The 18,410-nt window shown below is 31.3% G+C and overlaps 2 protein-coding genes across 5 annotated transcripts; both read left to right on the top strand.

The window, feature by feature from the left end:
* Positions 1-266: 266 nt before the first annotated feature.
* Positions 267-4,456, top strand: LOC105343474 (ribonuclease Oy-like). Its single transcript, XM_066071812.1, has 7 exons — positions 267-1,179; positions 1,306-1,352; positions 1,528-1,600; positions 1,839-1,906; positions 3,162-3,275; positions 3,404-3,446; positions 4,300-4,456. The coding sequence occupies exons 1-7, from the start codon at positions 1,057-1,059 to the stop codon at positions 4,405-4,407; spliced, it is 576 nt and encodes a 191-aa protein (XP_065927884.1). The 5' UTR covers positions 267-1,056; the 3' UTR covers positions 4,408-4,456.
* Positions 4,457-8,099: 3,643 nt separating this feature from the next.
* Positions 8,100-17,867, top strand: LOC136269619 (ribonuclease Oy-like). Of its 4 annotated transcripts, none has more exons than XM_066071815.1 (10): positions 8,124-8,391; positions 11,775-11,851; positions 12,131-12,221; positions 12,998-13,044; positions 13,183-13,252; positions 13,341-13,408; positions 14,841-14,954; positions 16,356-16,398; positions 16,584-16,661; positions 17,536-17,867. In XM_066071815.1, exons 2-10 carry the CDS (start codon positions 11,793-11,795, stop codon positions 17,758-17,760), a joined length of 795 nt encoding a protein of 264 aa, XP_065927887.1. In that variant the 5' UTR covers positions 8,124-8,391; positions 11,775-11,792; the 3' UTR covers positions 17,761-17,867. The 4 variants fall into 4 exon arrangements, 3 of the variants coding, with proteins under 3 accessions (XP_065927887.1, XP_065927885.1, XP_065927888.1); XM_066071813.1 differs by having other exon boundaries at positions 8,126-8,391; positions 11,792-11,851; XR_010709488.1 differs by lacking the exon at positions 16,356-16,398 and having other exon boundaries at positions 8,100-8,391; positions 11,792-11,851; positions 17,536-17,678.
* The last annotated feature ends 543 nt before the right edge of the window (positions 17,868-18,410 follow it).

Below are 18,410 nucleotides of genomic sequence, written 5' to 3' on the forward strand. Positions count from 1 at the left end.
TGCTAGCCAAGGGTTTTCGGTCCACTTTGCTCCCCGTAAACCCTTGGCGGATTTCATTATGAAAGCTCGGTGACAAGCTCCGCTTTATGATTGGCTGCAGCTGTGAGTAGCTGATCCAATCACAGTGCATGTAAATATAAACTTTAAAAGAAACACATGTGGGATCTTTGGTTTTAAAAACATTCGGTGCTTTAAACAAGTTGAGACACAAGTTCTCGAGTACAGTGCTTCTCCAACGATGGTCTAACCAGATCGCTTTAATCTATTTTATCGGGATTGAACATGTAGTTCTACAAACGTGTCAAGGCTCGCGTGATCAGCATGGGAAGTAAACATGGCGAATGTAGAAGTTGCCTATCCCGTTAGTATATACGTTCCTGCTTATGGTTATTGCTTTTAAAGATTCAATGATCTTTGTTTTATTTAATTTCTTTGGTCCGCAATATTCACGAGAGCGATACCTGGTTTTATGGCATGAAAGCTTTCATATAAATCGGCGACTTTCTCACTCCGGTCCTTACAAAACACGATGAATAAAACATTCTGTGCTTTCCCTTGGTTATTACTTTATTCGTATTTAACATGTTCAATAGCATCGTTAATTATGTTCCGACATTCGGTAGTCAGCATGTTTTTAAGTTGTATTAATACTGTAGTGTGTATATAACCCGTTGTTTAATTCGATTAAAATGTATATATGCAAGGGGCGCAACTCAAGTTGCTCGCTAGATAGCACCACCAGATCACCGAGTTTTCGTAATGAAATCCGCCAAGGGTTTACGGGGAGCAAAGTGGACCGAAAACCCTTGGCTAGCGAAGATGCTGTATACCCCAAGGGTGGTAGTTTTTAAGAAGGAGTTAAAAATGTAAAATTGTCGACGCACAGCGCAAGACGCACGACGACGGACGAAGACAAATTGCATTAAGTCACCTGAGTGACACGTATTGCAGAAAAGGGGAATTATCTGAAGTGTAGGTATCAGTCTTTTTAATAGGAAAATAGACTCTAAAGTTACATTCATGAAAGGCATTTGACGCATATTATGTGTAATACACATGATTATTTTTAGAAATAATATTTGTTGTAGATACCTTGAAGCAAATGCAGCAAAACAGTTAGATTACTTCACCTTTGCTTTACAATGGCCAATTTCATATTGCAAGATACATTCTGATAAGGTTTGTGTGATATATCTGATCTATATTAATTAAAAATTTAAAATCTTTGGCATTTTCTTACAATTTCCTTGCATCTTTGTGATATTCTACACTTGTATGGTTTAATGGTTTTATTTACATTGACAGTGTAACATGGATAGTATGCCTGAGGTTTGGACAATTCATGGATTGTGGTATGTGTGTCATCGGTTCGTTAAATAGATACTGTTCATGTATTTGGAAATTTCTACTTCACCCTTAATTATTTTGTTTGACTAACAAACAATAAAATTTTGAAGAAAAAAAATTGTTTGATCTTACATTAATCATGATATTATAATATGACTGCAATTTAATATTCACTTACAGGCCATCAAATGAATCAAAACAAAATAACCCTCTTTGCTGTAATAACAACTTTGATGCTCAGCAAATACCTCAAGTATGTTTCGTTTATTTATAACATAGACTATCAGTCATGTTAAAAGGATCAAACACATAAACCCCTCCTTCTAATTACAGATATAATTATGAATATAGCAAATGACAAATACGAAAAAAATACAAAAATTATTTTTTTCTTTTTTTGCTTTTGAATGTACCCATAATACCTTTATCGATGTTATTACTATTTTCACATTCATTTGGTTTTAAAGTTTAAAATGATGCTTTCTCTTTAGAATGTAAGAAAGAGTTTGGAACTGATTTGGCCTAATCTGAATACTGATGAAAACAACACAAAATTCTGGTAAACTACTTTTCTGACATTTATCTGGTTTGAATTTCTATTGTTGCTAACGAAGAACTAAGTTTCAGTTATAGTCATAGTTTGCCCTGTTTCATGATCAAGGGCGCTTTCCATTCACGTTGCCTTGCCGGCGACTTTATCGGGAAATGGCGACGTTAATGGAACGGTTGGCAACGTCACAATGATCCAACGATGACAATTGCAGCTTAAAACTGATACCTATCTTAAAATTTGATCCAAAAATTTTGGCTATTTGCAGTTTTAATGTATTTCAATGTAGTAATACAAATTGTAGTTTTAGAAATACTGGTTTTGTAGAATATGATAACCTCGACGCCATATTGTTTCCTAATCGGCAACGGTATATTGCGTTGCCACAATCGCTCGCCGGCGACGCGCGTTCCAGCAATCGGCGACGAAGGCAACACCGGCAAATCCGGCGATGCCGGTTAAATGGAAAGCACCCCAAGTGTTTGTTGATTTATTTAATCACAGAAAAAAAATGAAATTTAACATTTATTAAGACAATAGTTTTTTTTACACAATAATACTTAAAAATGAAAATTACTTAATATAGTAATCTGATTTGACTTTAAGGGTAATTATGACGTCATAGAATAGTGCATTTTACCATGTTTTTCATCAAAATAAGCAAAAAACATCAATTAAGTAGCTTTTTGATAAAATGGTGATGTTTGCAGGCATTGCCCACAGCAAAATTCACATCATAACTTTCTTGTGTGATATTATATGAAATATCATAATTTCGTTGTTGACGACAGCTGTTGGTACATATTCATCTTTCAAAAGTATGAGAAAATATACCATTTTTTTTATGATTTTCACTACGTCTTTGAAATATGATATAATGTTGCATTCAGTTCTCTTTTCAATACAGATTAAAAAGCATCAGTTGGTACTTTTTAAAGACCTGTGTTAGTATTGTATATCTGGGTTTTTTTTCGTGAGATTATAAAAAGTTTGACTTTTAGGGCATTTATTGGAAGAAACTGTATCTTCTCCTTTATTTGTATAGTTTGTATTGTCCAAAGAATGCGTTTTTCAACTCATTTCATTTTCATTGATTAAAGTGTTTATTGTTACAAATTTAAAAAAAAAAAAACCCTTTCTGTTTACATTCTTTTTTCGAATAAAATAATGTATAATGTAAACATTATAAAAAATAAAAGGAATGACATTTTATTGAAAGTAAATATGTTTGTGTTAATAATATAAAGCTTCTATTTTCTCTAAGGGCTGAGCAATGGAGGAAGCATGGATCATGTGCGTCGAAGGTCCACGGGGTTGATAATATTAGCCACTATTTCAGCAAAGCTATAGAGCTTGCAAGATTATATAATATAACAGAGTAAAATACAATTTGATATCACATTATGATAATATTGACTGTATTTTAAAAAATAAAGTTGAAGTTCGTTATGAGCAAAGTTACGTCGTATTCAAAAACAAACCTAACTTTTTTATTATTAAATTTAGAATTCTTAAAAACAGTGGTATCACGACAGACAAATATTACTTGGTGAGTGCAACTAGCATTAATCATTGTTATTCCTCTTGTCAGTTTTTATTAGTATATTCAATAACTATTTACTTTCGCATCGTTTTCACTGGGTTTATAAAGCGTATGCATACTATGCCGAAATCGTGCACAGCGAATGTTTTGTAGAAATATCTTAAAGGGACCTAGATATGATTTGAAATCAACATTTTGTGTTTTATTGATTTTTTTAATTTAAATTGATTTTGCTGTGTATTTTTAATGATTGACCATATTTAAATGTTAAAATCGAGGCTACAAGGAAGATACAAATGTAAAAATTTATTGTTATGCAAACAAAATTCAATTTTTATATTTTTAACACTATAGAAAAGTAACAAAATTACATTTGTTTTGACAAAATGACTCTTGTCAAACACGGCAACTCTTTTTTCAATATATTTAAAAGTTAATTTAAACAAAATACAGCAAAATTGGAATTTTTTTAAAATTTATATCAAAGCAACATACACTGATGTTAAAATTACAAAGCTCTAGCTTTGCTTACATGACACAGAATTTTAAACACTCTATCTTGTGAAAGCATTCACTAACCATGTAAATCATTCTATATATCATTGTCTCCGCCCCTCTCAGGGCGGCGAGAGCAAATAGGCATTCTTTTTTGAACAAAGATTCGACAATTGCAGTTTTTAACAGCATTTAATTAAAACGCGGAAACAGTGCAAAAGCATAGCTAGAATTAATGTAGCCTATTTGTTTTCTTTTCATTATCAAATAAACATGCATTACGGCCATGAATCATACAGTGTAAGAATTGATAAAATGTGTTTTTTTTTAATATACGGTCTCCCTTTTTTTACCATTTTACTAGATTGAAAATGTACAGAAAACCATGATGAATAGAACTGGAAAAACAGCGAAAATTAGTTGGACCAACACAAGTTGTGCTGCAAGTATCAACACATCGGCATTTAATTGATTATCTATCAAGGAGAACAACAATCAGTCAACTGTCTTTAAAGTTAACATATTACAATTGTAGATGATTAAAGAGTATCATTCAATCTAAATATGTAATGAGATGATTGAACACAATTGCATGACTTTGAAATATAAAATATTTTGATTTATACTTTCTAGCCTGGATGGCTGTCGGAAATATGGATATGCTTCGACAGAATCTTTGACGTAATCGATTGTCCAAATGCATCTAAAAAATGTCGTAAAATAAAGTACCCTCATAAAGACGACTCGGAGAAAACACCTTGTACAAATGTCACAAACTCTGTACGGAACAATTATTGTTCACCACATAGACCTACTTCAAGCAGTTCCAATTACAAGATGATTTTGCTTGCAACATTAGTTATAATTACATCCACAGCGTTAGGTTTTATCATTTATGCATATCAAAAGAAATGAAAAACAAGACCAAAAAGAACAGCAGAATCAGATAACTCTCGCCTGGTGAAAAGTGATGGAAACGAACTACAACTCTATACTGTGTAATTTTCGTCTTACATGGTCATATATTGTATGCTTTGTGAATTTTAACTATTTATTACAGAATGCTTACAGCATACAAATAGCACATCATTGCCTGACCTGCAAGAATCATTTTTAAAGCAAAACAAGCGGCATTATCACAGCCACTGCACATCGACACATCGTGCCCTAAGTGTACACTTGTTATTGAAGATATCATGAAGTTAACTATATAAAAGTTAAAGTATTAAACGATCATAAGAATCATAAATCATCTTCATTAAACAAAATATATAAGTAGGCTTGGGTGCTTTGTCGTATTTCTAAAAATGCGTGGGTGGCGTACGTTTTTATTTTATTCATACAATAAAAATTGCAAATGAATAATAATGTGTTTGATATTATCATTATTCCCGATCAAGCAGGCTATATATCAGGAAGGTATATCTGTGATCTGTTGTACCAGACTGACGTATGACCTAATGCAATATACAGATAAAAATGACATCCCTTGTGTATTATTAGTTGTTTTTTTTTAAAGGGACATGGTCACAATTTTGGTAAAAAAAAAAAATTTCGATTTTAATGTTTACAATGCTTCAGTAAGGCATTTTAATAGGCAACCAAAATTTTATTGTCATTTGTTGAGTTATAAGCGAGTTACAGAGCTGACATTTTTTCACTCGGTAAACACGGCTTTTGTTTACATTTTGAATGTTGAAGTGAAAATTCCAGTTTTAGACCTCTTATGAATGTCTTAATTGTTAGTAACTGTTTAATTATGCTTAAAATGAATAAGAAGATAGACAAATCAGCTTGAAAAAGATTTTTTACTGGTATATTGAACCTATGTAAACAAAAACGGGGCACGAGCCTTGTTTACGTGACGAAAAATTGTGAGCCCTGTATCGTGCGTAAAACTCATCGACTGGCACTCAATATTTCATTTGATCATTTGAAATGCATTCCTATAGCATTTTAAATAATAAAAACAGAAAAATAAAATTTGACCAAAATCGTGACCCCTTAAAGCATTTGATACTGTTTTATGAAAAGGGTGACTGCACTTAACACTGTATTTTGTATCCTTTTTGGTCTGTATTGCCTTGTTTATTATCACTTAAGTTTACTTCAAGTCATTTATTAAATAAGTTTGGTAAACTTTCAATAGAAATTTACGATTTATTATCAATTTTGTTTTAAACTAAATTGCAATATAAGAATTTGTTATTTTCTGACTCCTCTGCAAATTTCTTGAATTAGACTTGTCATACCTTGATTAAAAATAAGACTCATAAATATGCATGGAGGGTTGTTCTAACACTGTAATGAGTGGTCTAAAATTAGAATAGCGGTACTATCATTGGAATGCATGATACTTATACGTCACAATACGGGCGTCTTAAGCTTGTATTCACAATGTAACCAAGGGTTAGAAATCACGTGGTGAATTATAATATTCAACAGGTCAAGCTATTAATATCGTTTACAACATAGAACGCGAACGTAGAAGAAAAGGGTTTTTTTCTGTTTAACATTAGCCTATATGTATAAATATTCAACTACCATTTAAAGGAGAACAATAGACAAACATGGACTGACTATATATTAACTAAAATATGGGCGTCCTCATTAAAATATGGAGGTACAAGAAAATGTAATGACTCCTGCTTATGAAAACGTTCTTTGTAAATAGGAACTTTATATTATGTAAATACTTAAAGTTGATAAGTTTGCAGTTAAGACATTGGTAATTCCTACAATTATAAGAAATATGCCAATTTTAACATTTATTTTGTTGCAATTTTTAAATGTCCCTAAGTGCTGTTATACTTTATTCACAAATGTTTACATTGTTTTAAATTTTGGAACATCCATTAAATCATGGTCATCTATTTTTCAATGTAATATAGAATCATCGGTCACACAAGCTGGATACCTTTAAAAATTTTAATATGCTAACGACTTGGTACTATTACTAAATGGCTCAAAATTATCTCTCGGAACCTTTATTGATGAATAGAGTTATTGATATACAATATCTGGACTCAAGTTTAGTTTATTAAAAATCAATTAGTTTAGATTTGTAGCACAACATTTTCTTGTAATATTGGGGAAATAGTCTTGACTTGACTGTTGACCATATTAATATTAATTCCATACAACATTAGTCCCATACAACATTAATCCCATACAACATTAGTCCCATACAATATTAGTTCTACACAGCATTAATCCCATACGTGTGGGGTATCCTTCCCGTGTGATAATTCCTTGCTTTATCAACGGGTGATTCTTTTTTAAATACTATTAGTTAAAACCATTTTGACGCAGTTCTTCGTTTATAGCTGCTTGGTCCGATTTTTTTGTTATTATAGTATCAAATAATTTTTCATACAAACCATTTATCTTAGAAAGGTATGGACTTTTTCCTATTTACACTAGCAGAATCGGTCTTCTTTCAAAATTAGAAATATTTAAAGTAAATGAAAATAATTCCTCTTTGAGCAAACGAAAAAAAAAAAAACAAACCAAATTGCATCAAGGGATGTTTAGAAAAGGGCACTGTTTAGTTTAGTCCCCCGAATGGTTTGGGCTATTCAACCTGCATGCTATGCATTGATTGTAAACAAAGCAAACTTCAGAAAATATTAGCGAACAAAACGTACACAGGTTTATTTGTAATTTGTCTGAACATCACGACCTTTATTTATAGCGATGTCAAAGTTGTAATACAACCATATCCCTCTCGACGTCAGGGGTGAATTTTAACATGAGGCGAAATAACGCGATACCCTATTTATGTCGTTTGTTTTGTTAAAAAGTTTTGTACATGATTTTTTTCATTGAAATTTGGCGTAATTGACCAGGAAAACTACTGCAATGTCTATTATTATAAAAATACAAAGCATAACCATCGTTTAAAAACGTGCACAATATTTGATATAATATCGGACCAAGCAGCTTTAACCGCTTCAGTAACAATTTTCTAAAATTGTTCGTACATATTATGAATTCCTATTTCCAAAAATTAAATGAAGTTCGACGTGTGAAGACACTCTGTCCAAGATCTAAATTAAGAAAAGAACGAGAATGCATAATGTGTGTAGTTAATAAAACTTTCAAACACGGTAGCTATCAAGGAATTATCAATTCATACAATTATTCTTCCTGCCCTGGGATCACTTAAAGCACTTTATCTGTGTTTATTAGTAACATTTCTACACATGTGAGACAAAAATGGCATAACCTGCACAAACTACCGCTAAACAAATATTAAGTATTAGATAAGCAAACTACGCGGAAGGATTTCATCACACGTAGTGATAAATGTTTTTAAGTGTATATTAGGAGTGAAACAAAATTAATACTGACGAGCAGATAATACTGTAGTCACCATACGCTTATTACAACAAGAAAGAAAAGCTGGATTGAAGTTTTTTCTTAGGAATTTTAGATACCCGAGAATCTAATTAAGGTAATGTATTTTTAAACCATTTATTTTAAAGCTATACACGCTATAATTTGCGTCAATTTTGAATAAAGGGGAAAATGTATGTGTTTGATTACTAATAAAAGTTACCTTTATTCTGTTAATTATAATGCTCAATTCGATCACGTAACAAATGTATCAAATATTAAACAATAAAAAATATTTATTTTCCTGCCAGGAAAGTAATGCCTCCTCGTGAATATCAATCTATCACGTGATATCGACAGCTAAATTTAGCCTATCATACCAAAACTGGTGAAGGGTCAACATCTTCATAATTGTGATAGTTTCACAAAGGAAAGGATATTTTCAGTAAAGCGTAAATTTGTCCGATATACGAGTACAAACAAAAGAAAAAAATACAAGCCTGTGAGTAGATATGAATACTTCCTTTAAAAAAATGACGTAGACCTGTGTTTTTCCCCTATGTGCTATTTATAGATCCTATAAATGTTAATGCAGAAGTAAGGGTATCATGAATGACAAGCGTATTTTACTCATTATACATGTATGTATTTCAATTTAACAACTGTTAAGCAATTAACAAATCAAGTTGGATATTTAATTAGGCAAACAATAACGACCACCTAGTTCTCCGCGGACATGCGCAATCAGGTCGGTTTGCTCTTCCTTCATCAATATTCATGAAAATGTATATTTTCCTGGCAGGAAAATAAACAATTAAAAATCTATATCTTTGTAACGAGATGGAATTCACCCTTGTAATTTACAGATTAAGGATAACTTTTATAAGTAGACAAACACATGCGTTTTCACTGTCATTCAAAATTGACGCAAATTATAGCGTGTATAGCTTTAAAACAATCTATGTGTTCGAAATTAAGACATTTGATTAACATCTCATAAATGGAATTTGAAAAAAAACCGCATTCAAACATGATTTACATGTAACTTTCAAATTAAAAAAATGTTTATATATTGTCTTTGTTCTTCTTGCAATGCCTTTAATAGAAACATTTTGTTCATATAAGTGATAATCTTCTTGTTAAATACATTTCTTTATCAATTTTTGTTTTGAAAACTTATTTAGGCTTTACAAAATTCAATATATATAAGATGAACAGTACCATTATTCAGAGATAAAATAAACCCTTAAAATTATAAATTAATATAGTTCATAATATAAAATTTACTCTCATAAATGCTTCTCAGGCAAACGTAAACTAGTGTTCTATCTATCATTTGTGTTATTTGAAGAACATAAAAAAATTTGAATGGTTTTGTTTTATGTAAATAAAAGTCTTCATGAAATAAAAATTAAAAATATATCGAGGCGTTTTTATAAAAGCAAAGTTTGTATAGTTTTCAGAAAACTATGAAAACACGTCAATAGTTGATCCCAGTTAAACTCACCAATACATCCTGTCAACAAGTATAATTACATGTACTGCCTATGAATACGATTAAACTAAACACTTAAGAATATATTTTATGAAATGTATACAGGGATATGTTTTAAAACGATTCGGTCGTGGCGGAAGAAACTGCAGATAAAATTGTTCAAATTCTTAAATACGTCATTTCTTTATTTTTTATACATACTCCTCGTGTAAAAACAAACATTATATGGTACTTACAAAAAAGTACATAAATTGTAAAGTGCAGCATGCATGGTTAAACAACAATACCGGTTATTCATAGCTAATATCCACTCTAAGGTTTTACAACAACAAAATCCTTAGCTGATATGTATTGGATAATTGCCGAGAACCGTTCTGTACGAAAAAATATCTTAGAGTTTTGAGACCTGCTTGGACCGAGAACTGTCTGATATTTTTTCATACAGAAGTGTTTGAGGCATATATCGTACTTAAAACATTGCCATTGCAGTTCATTGCTGATTCACCTGAGACAGTCCGATTTTTAAGGATATCAGTACTGTAACTACTGGTTTCCACTGGATATTAAGAAGCTCTCTAATATCGGACTGTCATAAGTAAAATTTTAGGCTTCTGCAACCACAGAATGACATCATACCAGTGTTTTTGAAGACATATGAGACCTATCAATTAAAAAGATTTAAATAAAAATGGGATATCAAAGCAATATAAGACAGATATTTTTTTTAAGTGATACCATGCACAGCACTGAAAGCTAGAAGATTTTAGCAACAATTGTTTTTTTCCCCAAAAAGCAGACCTGTATTTTATCTATCATCCTACTGCCTGTGATTCCTCCTCCTTGTATATTCCAAATACATAGTAAGCGTCTACTTTCAGGGTATACTTCTGATCGGGGTTTACTCTCTGTGTCCCCTCTGGGTTTACTTGGGGTTTACTCTGGGTCCACTCTAGTAAACCCAGAGTAAACCCAGAAAGTAAACCCAGGGTTTAGTTGGAGTTTACTTTCTTTTAGGTTGGGTCTGATCGGTATTGTAACAGGATAATTAATATGTAATGTGTTTTATTGAACAAGTGTTTTAATGGACTTCTTTGTGCATTTGATCGCACCGGAAGTTATGTGGTTTTGCGCACGTATAAGATTTATGTATCCGTGTCATTCAATGATTCTTTTGAAAATATTTCTGATAAGATTGTTAGTTTTATTAATTGAAGGCATTTCGTGAATTTAAAGTATGTAATAAGTTCTAAAATGCTACCTAGATAGTAACTACCCATCAAAAGTCCACGCCCTTGTTAAAACGACACTACTTGCACACTTTCTACATTTATCATCAATCAATTTAAGCGATGCATTATTCATATAATCAATTGATGTATGAATGTTAAACATGTACCTTTTTGAATATTGTCAAAACAGTGTCTACCTTAGAGTTAGAGATGGAACACGTTTGGGGCGTTGATATCAATGATTACTAGACTTTCACCCGTGAGTGCACGGGTTGACATATTGCATATGATATCGGACACGTACGAAATAGATACATTGACACACCGTATTGCTGACATCTAAATACTCAAGCTTTAAGCCTATAATAATGCTATTATTTCACTACACTCTGCTTAGTTAAAATTATCTAACTGTGTTTCGGGACAGGCCTTCACCACAGTTAAAATACCTCCCATATACCCGTAATGTAGCAAAACATTGAAGAATCGGTCCGAAACGAATTTGGAGAAAAATAATGAATAACTGTCAAATTATTCATATTTAACGTGAATCTAATGCGATGGTATCCGGATTTTTAAAAGAAGTTTTTGTTGATTATTATTTTGCATAGCTTGATTGAGAAAAAATAAAAATACAGTGGTAATCTTCAAGTACCAATGATGTTTAAAATATAGAAAACAAAAGACAGTGCTCTTCCGATTTCTCGGTATTAAAGCCCAAAAATTCAAGTCTATAATTTTGATATAGTAGTATAGGTGCATTTTGTTCGATGGCAGATTCATATATTATCCAGGATGATTGTATGGTATGCCATGAGATTAGGACTCTCAGTCGCTATGCTGGCAGGAATAAGGTATGTGTAAATATGCTGTTAAAGGATATTAAGGTTTTTCATAAGTCCTTCTAATTAAAACAAATATATGAAATTTGCATTTATTATTTTTAAATAAATCAAATATGATTTTATAAATCTGTAAAGTATTAGCAATACTTGATGACTGATTAAGCTTCTTTCGATGATACATTGATTAAAAAAATATTTCAGAAAAAGAACAACAAACCATTTCTATCGTTAATTCCTGATTTGAGATTTCTTAATGAGCGGTTATTTTTCTTTTTTCGTCCTTTTTAGATTCCAAGACTTTGTTGAAGCAGAAAAATTTGATTTTTTCACATTTTCATTACAATGGCCAGTTACGTTTTGCCGCGTTAATAAAGCGAGGGTATCTATGACATTAACATTTACCATTGTCATGTTTCTTTATTTTTTCAACCTTAATTTCATTAAGCTATGCCATTTAACATTCTTCAACTTTATTTATTGCGTGGGACATATATCTTATTACATATATGGAACGTCTTTAACAGAATATGTGCAGCACATTGCATGGATTTACTTACAAACTGGTAACAGCAATGAATATGTAGTACAGTTATAATAGCATTGGAGAATATAAAATTCAACACATCGATTTAGTTACAACAATTGTTGCGAGGGTATCTATGACATTAACATTTACCATTGTCATGTTTCTTTATTTTTTCAACCTTAATTTCATTAAGCTATGCCATTTAACATGCTTCAACTTTCTTTATTGCGTAGGGCATATATCTTATTACATATATGGAATGTCTTTAACTGAATATGTGCAGCACATTGCATGGATTTACTTACAAACTGGTAACAGCAATGAATATGTAGTACAGTTATAATAGCATTGGAGAATATAAAATTCAACACATCGATTTAGTTACAACAATTGTTAAAATAATAGTATATCAATCATCATGTAGTTTGAAGACATGATGCAAGAACATCCCTAAGTTATAGAGTTCTCTTGCATTGTTTACACATAATAGCTGTAAAAATTTATACATTGATGGGTTTTTTTGAGTTGTTTTTTGTAAATAAAAAGAATGAGTTTCACCACATAATATTGTAGTGAAAATGGTAAACAATGTTTCTATATAACATACATTTGATATATATTTTTTTCAGTGTAAAATGTCTTCTATGCCGAATTTTTGGACAATCCATGGATTATGGTAAGTATATAGTTATGAAAGCAATACCGGAAGGCGTTGTTTGATATTTTTAAGACGTGTAATACCATGAATAAATTACTAAATTAAATGATATGAATGATAACATTACATGCATTTTTGGTTGAATTGCATATACAGGCCATCAAATTTTACTGGTGCAAATCCAAGAAAGTGTAGTGACTTTTTTGACGTGTCGCATATTCCCAAGGTACTTTTTTAATAGATAAATAAATGGAGAAAGTTTATGATTTTAAATTTTTCAAAAAAACTTAAAGTTAGACTCCTTTGGATTTTAGGATGTGATTACAGAAATGAATGAAAAATGGCCAAACCTGATCAAAAATGAACCCAATGAAAAGTTCTGGTGAGTGATTAGATTACTATGGAAGCTGGGTGGACCGCAAATTACCTGTAAGGTACTTTTTAAGTATGTAGGAGGCCGATGTGGCTTTTTTCCATAAATACTACAATAGCAAAACTGTTATCTTTTAATTCTGTGTAATATACATCAACTGTAAACTATTTGAAAAGTTGTCTGTAAATTATATGTTTTAGGTACCACCTCAAGACGCATACACATTTACGATTGGAATATATAAGAAACTGTCATTCTACACTATATTTGCTATTTTTTTTTCAATTTGTTATCTGTGATTAGTAATATCATTTTCTTTCTTATATGTAAAATTACTAAATTCTACGATTTGGTTTTTAGCGGGGGTCATCTCAAAATTTAAATATGTATAAAATGTTGCTATAGATTGGAATTATTACAAATGAAGATTGGAACAAAGGTTTCTTTGAAAATTTAGATAACTATCCCATAGCATAATTCTGTGTGTGAAATTTCCAAGACGTACAATTTTTACTTTTTAATGTTAATTCTAATAAAGAAATCCACCGTATTTTACTAGATTGCGCATAAACATGTCCTATGAAAATTAAAATCGGCCACTTAAAATAAATTGTTTAGCATTAGATTACATACATCATATTTCAATTAAAAATTTGAATATTTTTCTTGAATTATCGGTTATACAGAGCTCTTTTGAAAGAGATTTATTATGTTTAAATAGCAACCAACCAGCTACTTTATAATGTTTTTCAAGGAGAATAATTGTCATTTCTTATAGACAGTCAAAGTTGAGACCATAAACATTTAATATGGTTTGTCTGATATCATTAATACTCAAGTCTAAAACTAAACCAAAATACCATCATTACAGTCATTTCTTTCTGAAGCTTTAAATTAAATTTGTTTTAAAACATATATGGTAACTCCTCTTGAGTTAGAAGTTTATAAATAAATATACATTTATGCCCCTATTGTGTTTCCATAGAAGCCTCAACGTCTTTAATAGCTTACATTATAGTGGCGAAACCTTATTTTATTGCATAAAAATAGATACAATTTGCAATTTGCATCTTTAGCTTTCTTATAATGGCAACGGTTACCCCGGACGCTCAATTTTAAGCGTCTCGTTGGCGACTAAACGAATTCAGATCCAAATATAAAAATTCTATATTAGCGTAAAATTGATATTAACACGAATGCTGAAATATTATGCAAAACAAAAATGACATAAAATGGACATTAATATCCAGTTTGCACACAGTTGTTCTAGAGTAATACATTTGTTTTAAATGTGTATTTGTTTTTAAATTCTAAATGTGTTTTGCATGCACGTGTGTCATTGTGTATATCTTAAAATGTATTTGAAATCGTACGTCTGGCATCTAAAAGTTAATTTTTTCCTGTAAATATTTTGTTTGGTTTTATTTTTGTTATATCATAGGTCTACGCAATGGAAAGTGCATGGATCTTGTGCAGAAAGCGTACCGGGCGTGCAGAATATCAGCCAATACTTTACTAAAGCTGTGAAATTGGCTGAGATGTATAACATAAAGGAGTAAGGTTCACTATGTTACCGATCATTTATATCACAAATCACTCAATGTATCGTATCTATCTTCAAAGAAGGATCAGTGCTGCATGTGACTGTAAATAAAAAGATACTTTATGCAGTGTTGTTTTTTTAAGTTATCATTAGTATATTTTAATCCATTAGGATAAATTTAGGAAGAATAAGTTAGGATGGTGATTAACCTGATTTTTTACTTACTGAATAATTTGATGACACAATATATACTTAAAGTCAGAGGAAAAATGACAATAACAAACTGTCAACCATCTCAAAAATCCATAAAACGAAATACAAATTCTAAGCAAACACGGACCTCTAGAAAGAGAGAGAATGAATCAGGTGCAAAGGAGGAGTAAGCATACTCTGCCGATCTGTCGCACCCTTCGTGTATAAAATAAATCGAAAAACGTTTAGTGTATATTATTTAATTATATGGCAAAAGTAAAATATGCGCTGTAAAAGTGAAAAAAGAATTATTGTACTTAGAGGGACATGATCACAATTTTAGTCAAATTCTATTTTTTCTGTTTCATTTATTAACAATGTTTTAGGAATACATTTTATATATTCATGTTTATATTATGCAAATGAAATTTAAGAGTCAGACGTACAGTTATAAGCAAGACCAAGGGTCATCATTTTTTGTCATGTAAGCAAGGATCGTGCATCTGTTTTGTTTACATACTAACATAGGTTCAATATACCAGCAAAAATCTTTTTCAAGCTGATTTATCTTTTTATTCATTTAAAGCATTGATAAACAGTTCCTGACGTTTAACACATTCATTTGAGGTCTTAAACTGGACTTTTCACTCCAAAATTCAAAATGTAAACAAAAGTTTTGTTTACATAGCAAATACTTATAAGCTTTGTAACTAGCTCGTAACTCAACAAATGACACTCAAATTGTGGTTGCCTATAAAGAATACATTATTGAAGCATTGTATACATCAAATTCGAAAAAAATGTTTGACTAAAATTGTGACCATGTCCCTTTATTATAGTCAAATATGTACCCCATACCCATGTTTATCAATGTTGAAATACTATCAAAATACTATCAAATCAAAGCATGCTTTAGAAAACTAAAAATGGCTGTCAAAACAATCTTAAATTAGTATTACTGTCCTATAACTGTTTATCTACGACGCCCATAAAATGACAAATTTCTGAAAATTCGCGAGCAAATGAACAACATTTTATTGTCTGTTCAGTTGCCGTATTCGTCTTTATAGATATATGCATATCTGTAAAAGAAATTTTTACTTGTACAAGTATGCTTTCTGAATGTACAAATCAGATGCAAACTCTATTTTTGCCCAAAATCATCAATTTCTCTATGCATATTTTAATAAACTATGAATTTTATTTCTATTTTGAATTAAGAATCCTAAGAAGTAGGAATGTTACTGAAGGAAAAAATTACACAGTAAGAACTATTTTTTGTTTTAAAAAAGATCATTTTTGCTTGATTGATAAACGCTATCTCAACCGAAGCGAAAAGTTGAAATACAAAAAAAGGAAATTCAGATCTCTCTCTCTCTCTCTCTCTCTCTCTCTCTCTCTCTCTCTCAGATTGTATTAATTTAGGAGTGTCTTTTTTATTTTTGCTAGATTTCATCTATCCAGGACGCCATGAAACGTAATACAACTCGTCTAAGCAAGATCACATGGTCTAAATCTAAGTGTGCTGTAAGTAAACGTTATCTTAGCATTCAGAAAACATACATTATGAATTATATTTTATTCTACTAGAGTTATTGCCGAGATCAGAGAGATGCCGCGGACATTATTCTCCAATATACCACGAACGTCATCAGTAAATTATCAGATCAGAAATACCTATTTGTTTCGTACTGATCATGAAAGTACAATTTCAAACCGTAAATTTTTTTAAAACCATGTCAATTTCACGTGTTAGTTCCAGTCAAAACGATGTGTATCGCCTCAAATGTTTATTTTTAAGAGATCAATTCGGCTGTTCCTAGGACCTCCCTAGCACATTTTCAATGCGTGTTTTTACATAAAATATATAACATATAGTAGTAATGATCGTATCAAATTGCCCTTAAAATATTAGGAATGTGATTCAAAGATATTTTATAAATAAGTGAAGAGTATTAAAAATCCAAAGAAAAATTATGTCGTCTGCATGTGATTCCTTTGATTGATACACATATAAACATTACTAACAAAACCATTGGGGTTACACGGAACAGCCGTTAAAATGTCTTAGATCGTCTTTCTATAGGAGAAACGATCTGAAGAAATACTGGGCTGTTAGTAGAATAGAAATAAAGTTCTTGTTATCGTGAATGTTGCAGGACAACCTCCTCGGTCTTGAAATTTATATTTCAAAACAACATTTCTCAACCTCGGCGGTTATTCTGCAACATTCACGAAAACTCGTACTTTATTTCTTAAACAAACGCCATTTTCCTTGTCTTCAACTATCAGTTGATAAACTATTGTTGTCTGGATAACTAAACACGAATTACAATGTGTACAATCGATCAAAATGAACGCAATGTCCAAAAATAAAAATAATATTGATTGTAAATTTTAGCGGAACTGGTTGTATGAAATTCGGATATGCCTCGACAAACAGTTTGGAGTGATCAACTGTCCCAATGTAACCAAATCAACACTGATATTGAAATACCCGAACAAAGATCTGCAATCACCACAAGCTTTGAGATGCGATCCGCCATCGACTGGACATTCCAGTGGTCATCTGTTATCCCCGTTTTTTTTCATAGCATTTCTCTCCTTCCTGTCAAGTATATTGTAGCCTAAAAGACGTTTTCTGGATCAACTTTTTTGTATCATCGTAGTCTTTTTAAATCTTAAGCTTGTGCATCTTTTTATTTTAATCAAAAAATACATAATATTACTCTATGACATTGAGTTTGTTAGCTTTTTATTGAGGTTGGTACCATGTTTTTATGTGGTCAAAATTCAAAATCGTCTAATAAGGAACTAAAAACAAATTGAGAATTTACTATTATATAAATAGTGCCTGTTTGGGAGGGTAGCAATTGAAATTGACACCCCGTGAAAACCATTGTCAACCGACGCGAAACGGGCACTATTTATTTTATTATACTGAATGTCTTCATTTTAAAGAAAACTGTACTGCTTTTATATAGGAATAACGTGAATTCTACGGCGAACCGTACGCGCATAATTTTCGCGCATGTAACAATTTGTAACGTTACCCGTTGCTAAGTGCCTTGCTAACGCTGAGGGTAATGGAACGGATTATGAACTGCGTCTAAACCAATCAGATTTCAGTATCTAACATGAAAGTATAACAATAACAGTTACAGAACCAAGACGGAATGTTTATAAAATGGTTAACCTATAAATTGATGAGTAACTGAGTGCGCCAATAATCCTTTATCAATCTGGGATAAGAACTACGTAAACCTTAGCTAAATA

Source organism: Magallana gigas, chromosome 9, assembly GCF_963853765.1.
Source record: "Magallana gigas chromosome 9, xbMagGiga1.1, whole genome shotgun sequence".
Lineage (NCBI taxonomy): Eukaryota > Metazoa > Mollusca > Bivalvia > Ostreida > Ostreidae > Magallana > Magallana gigas.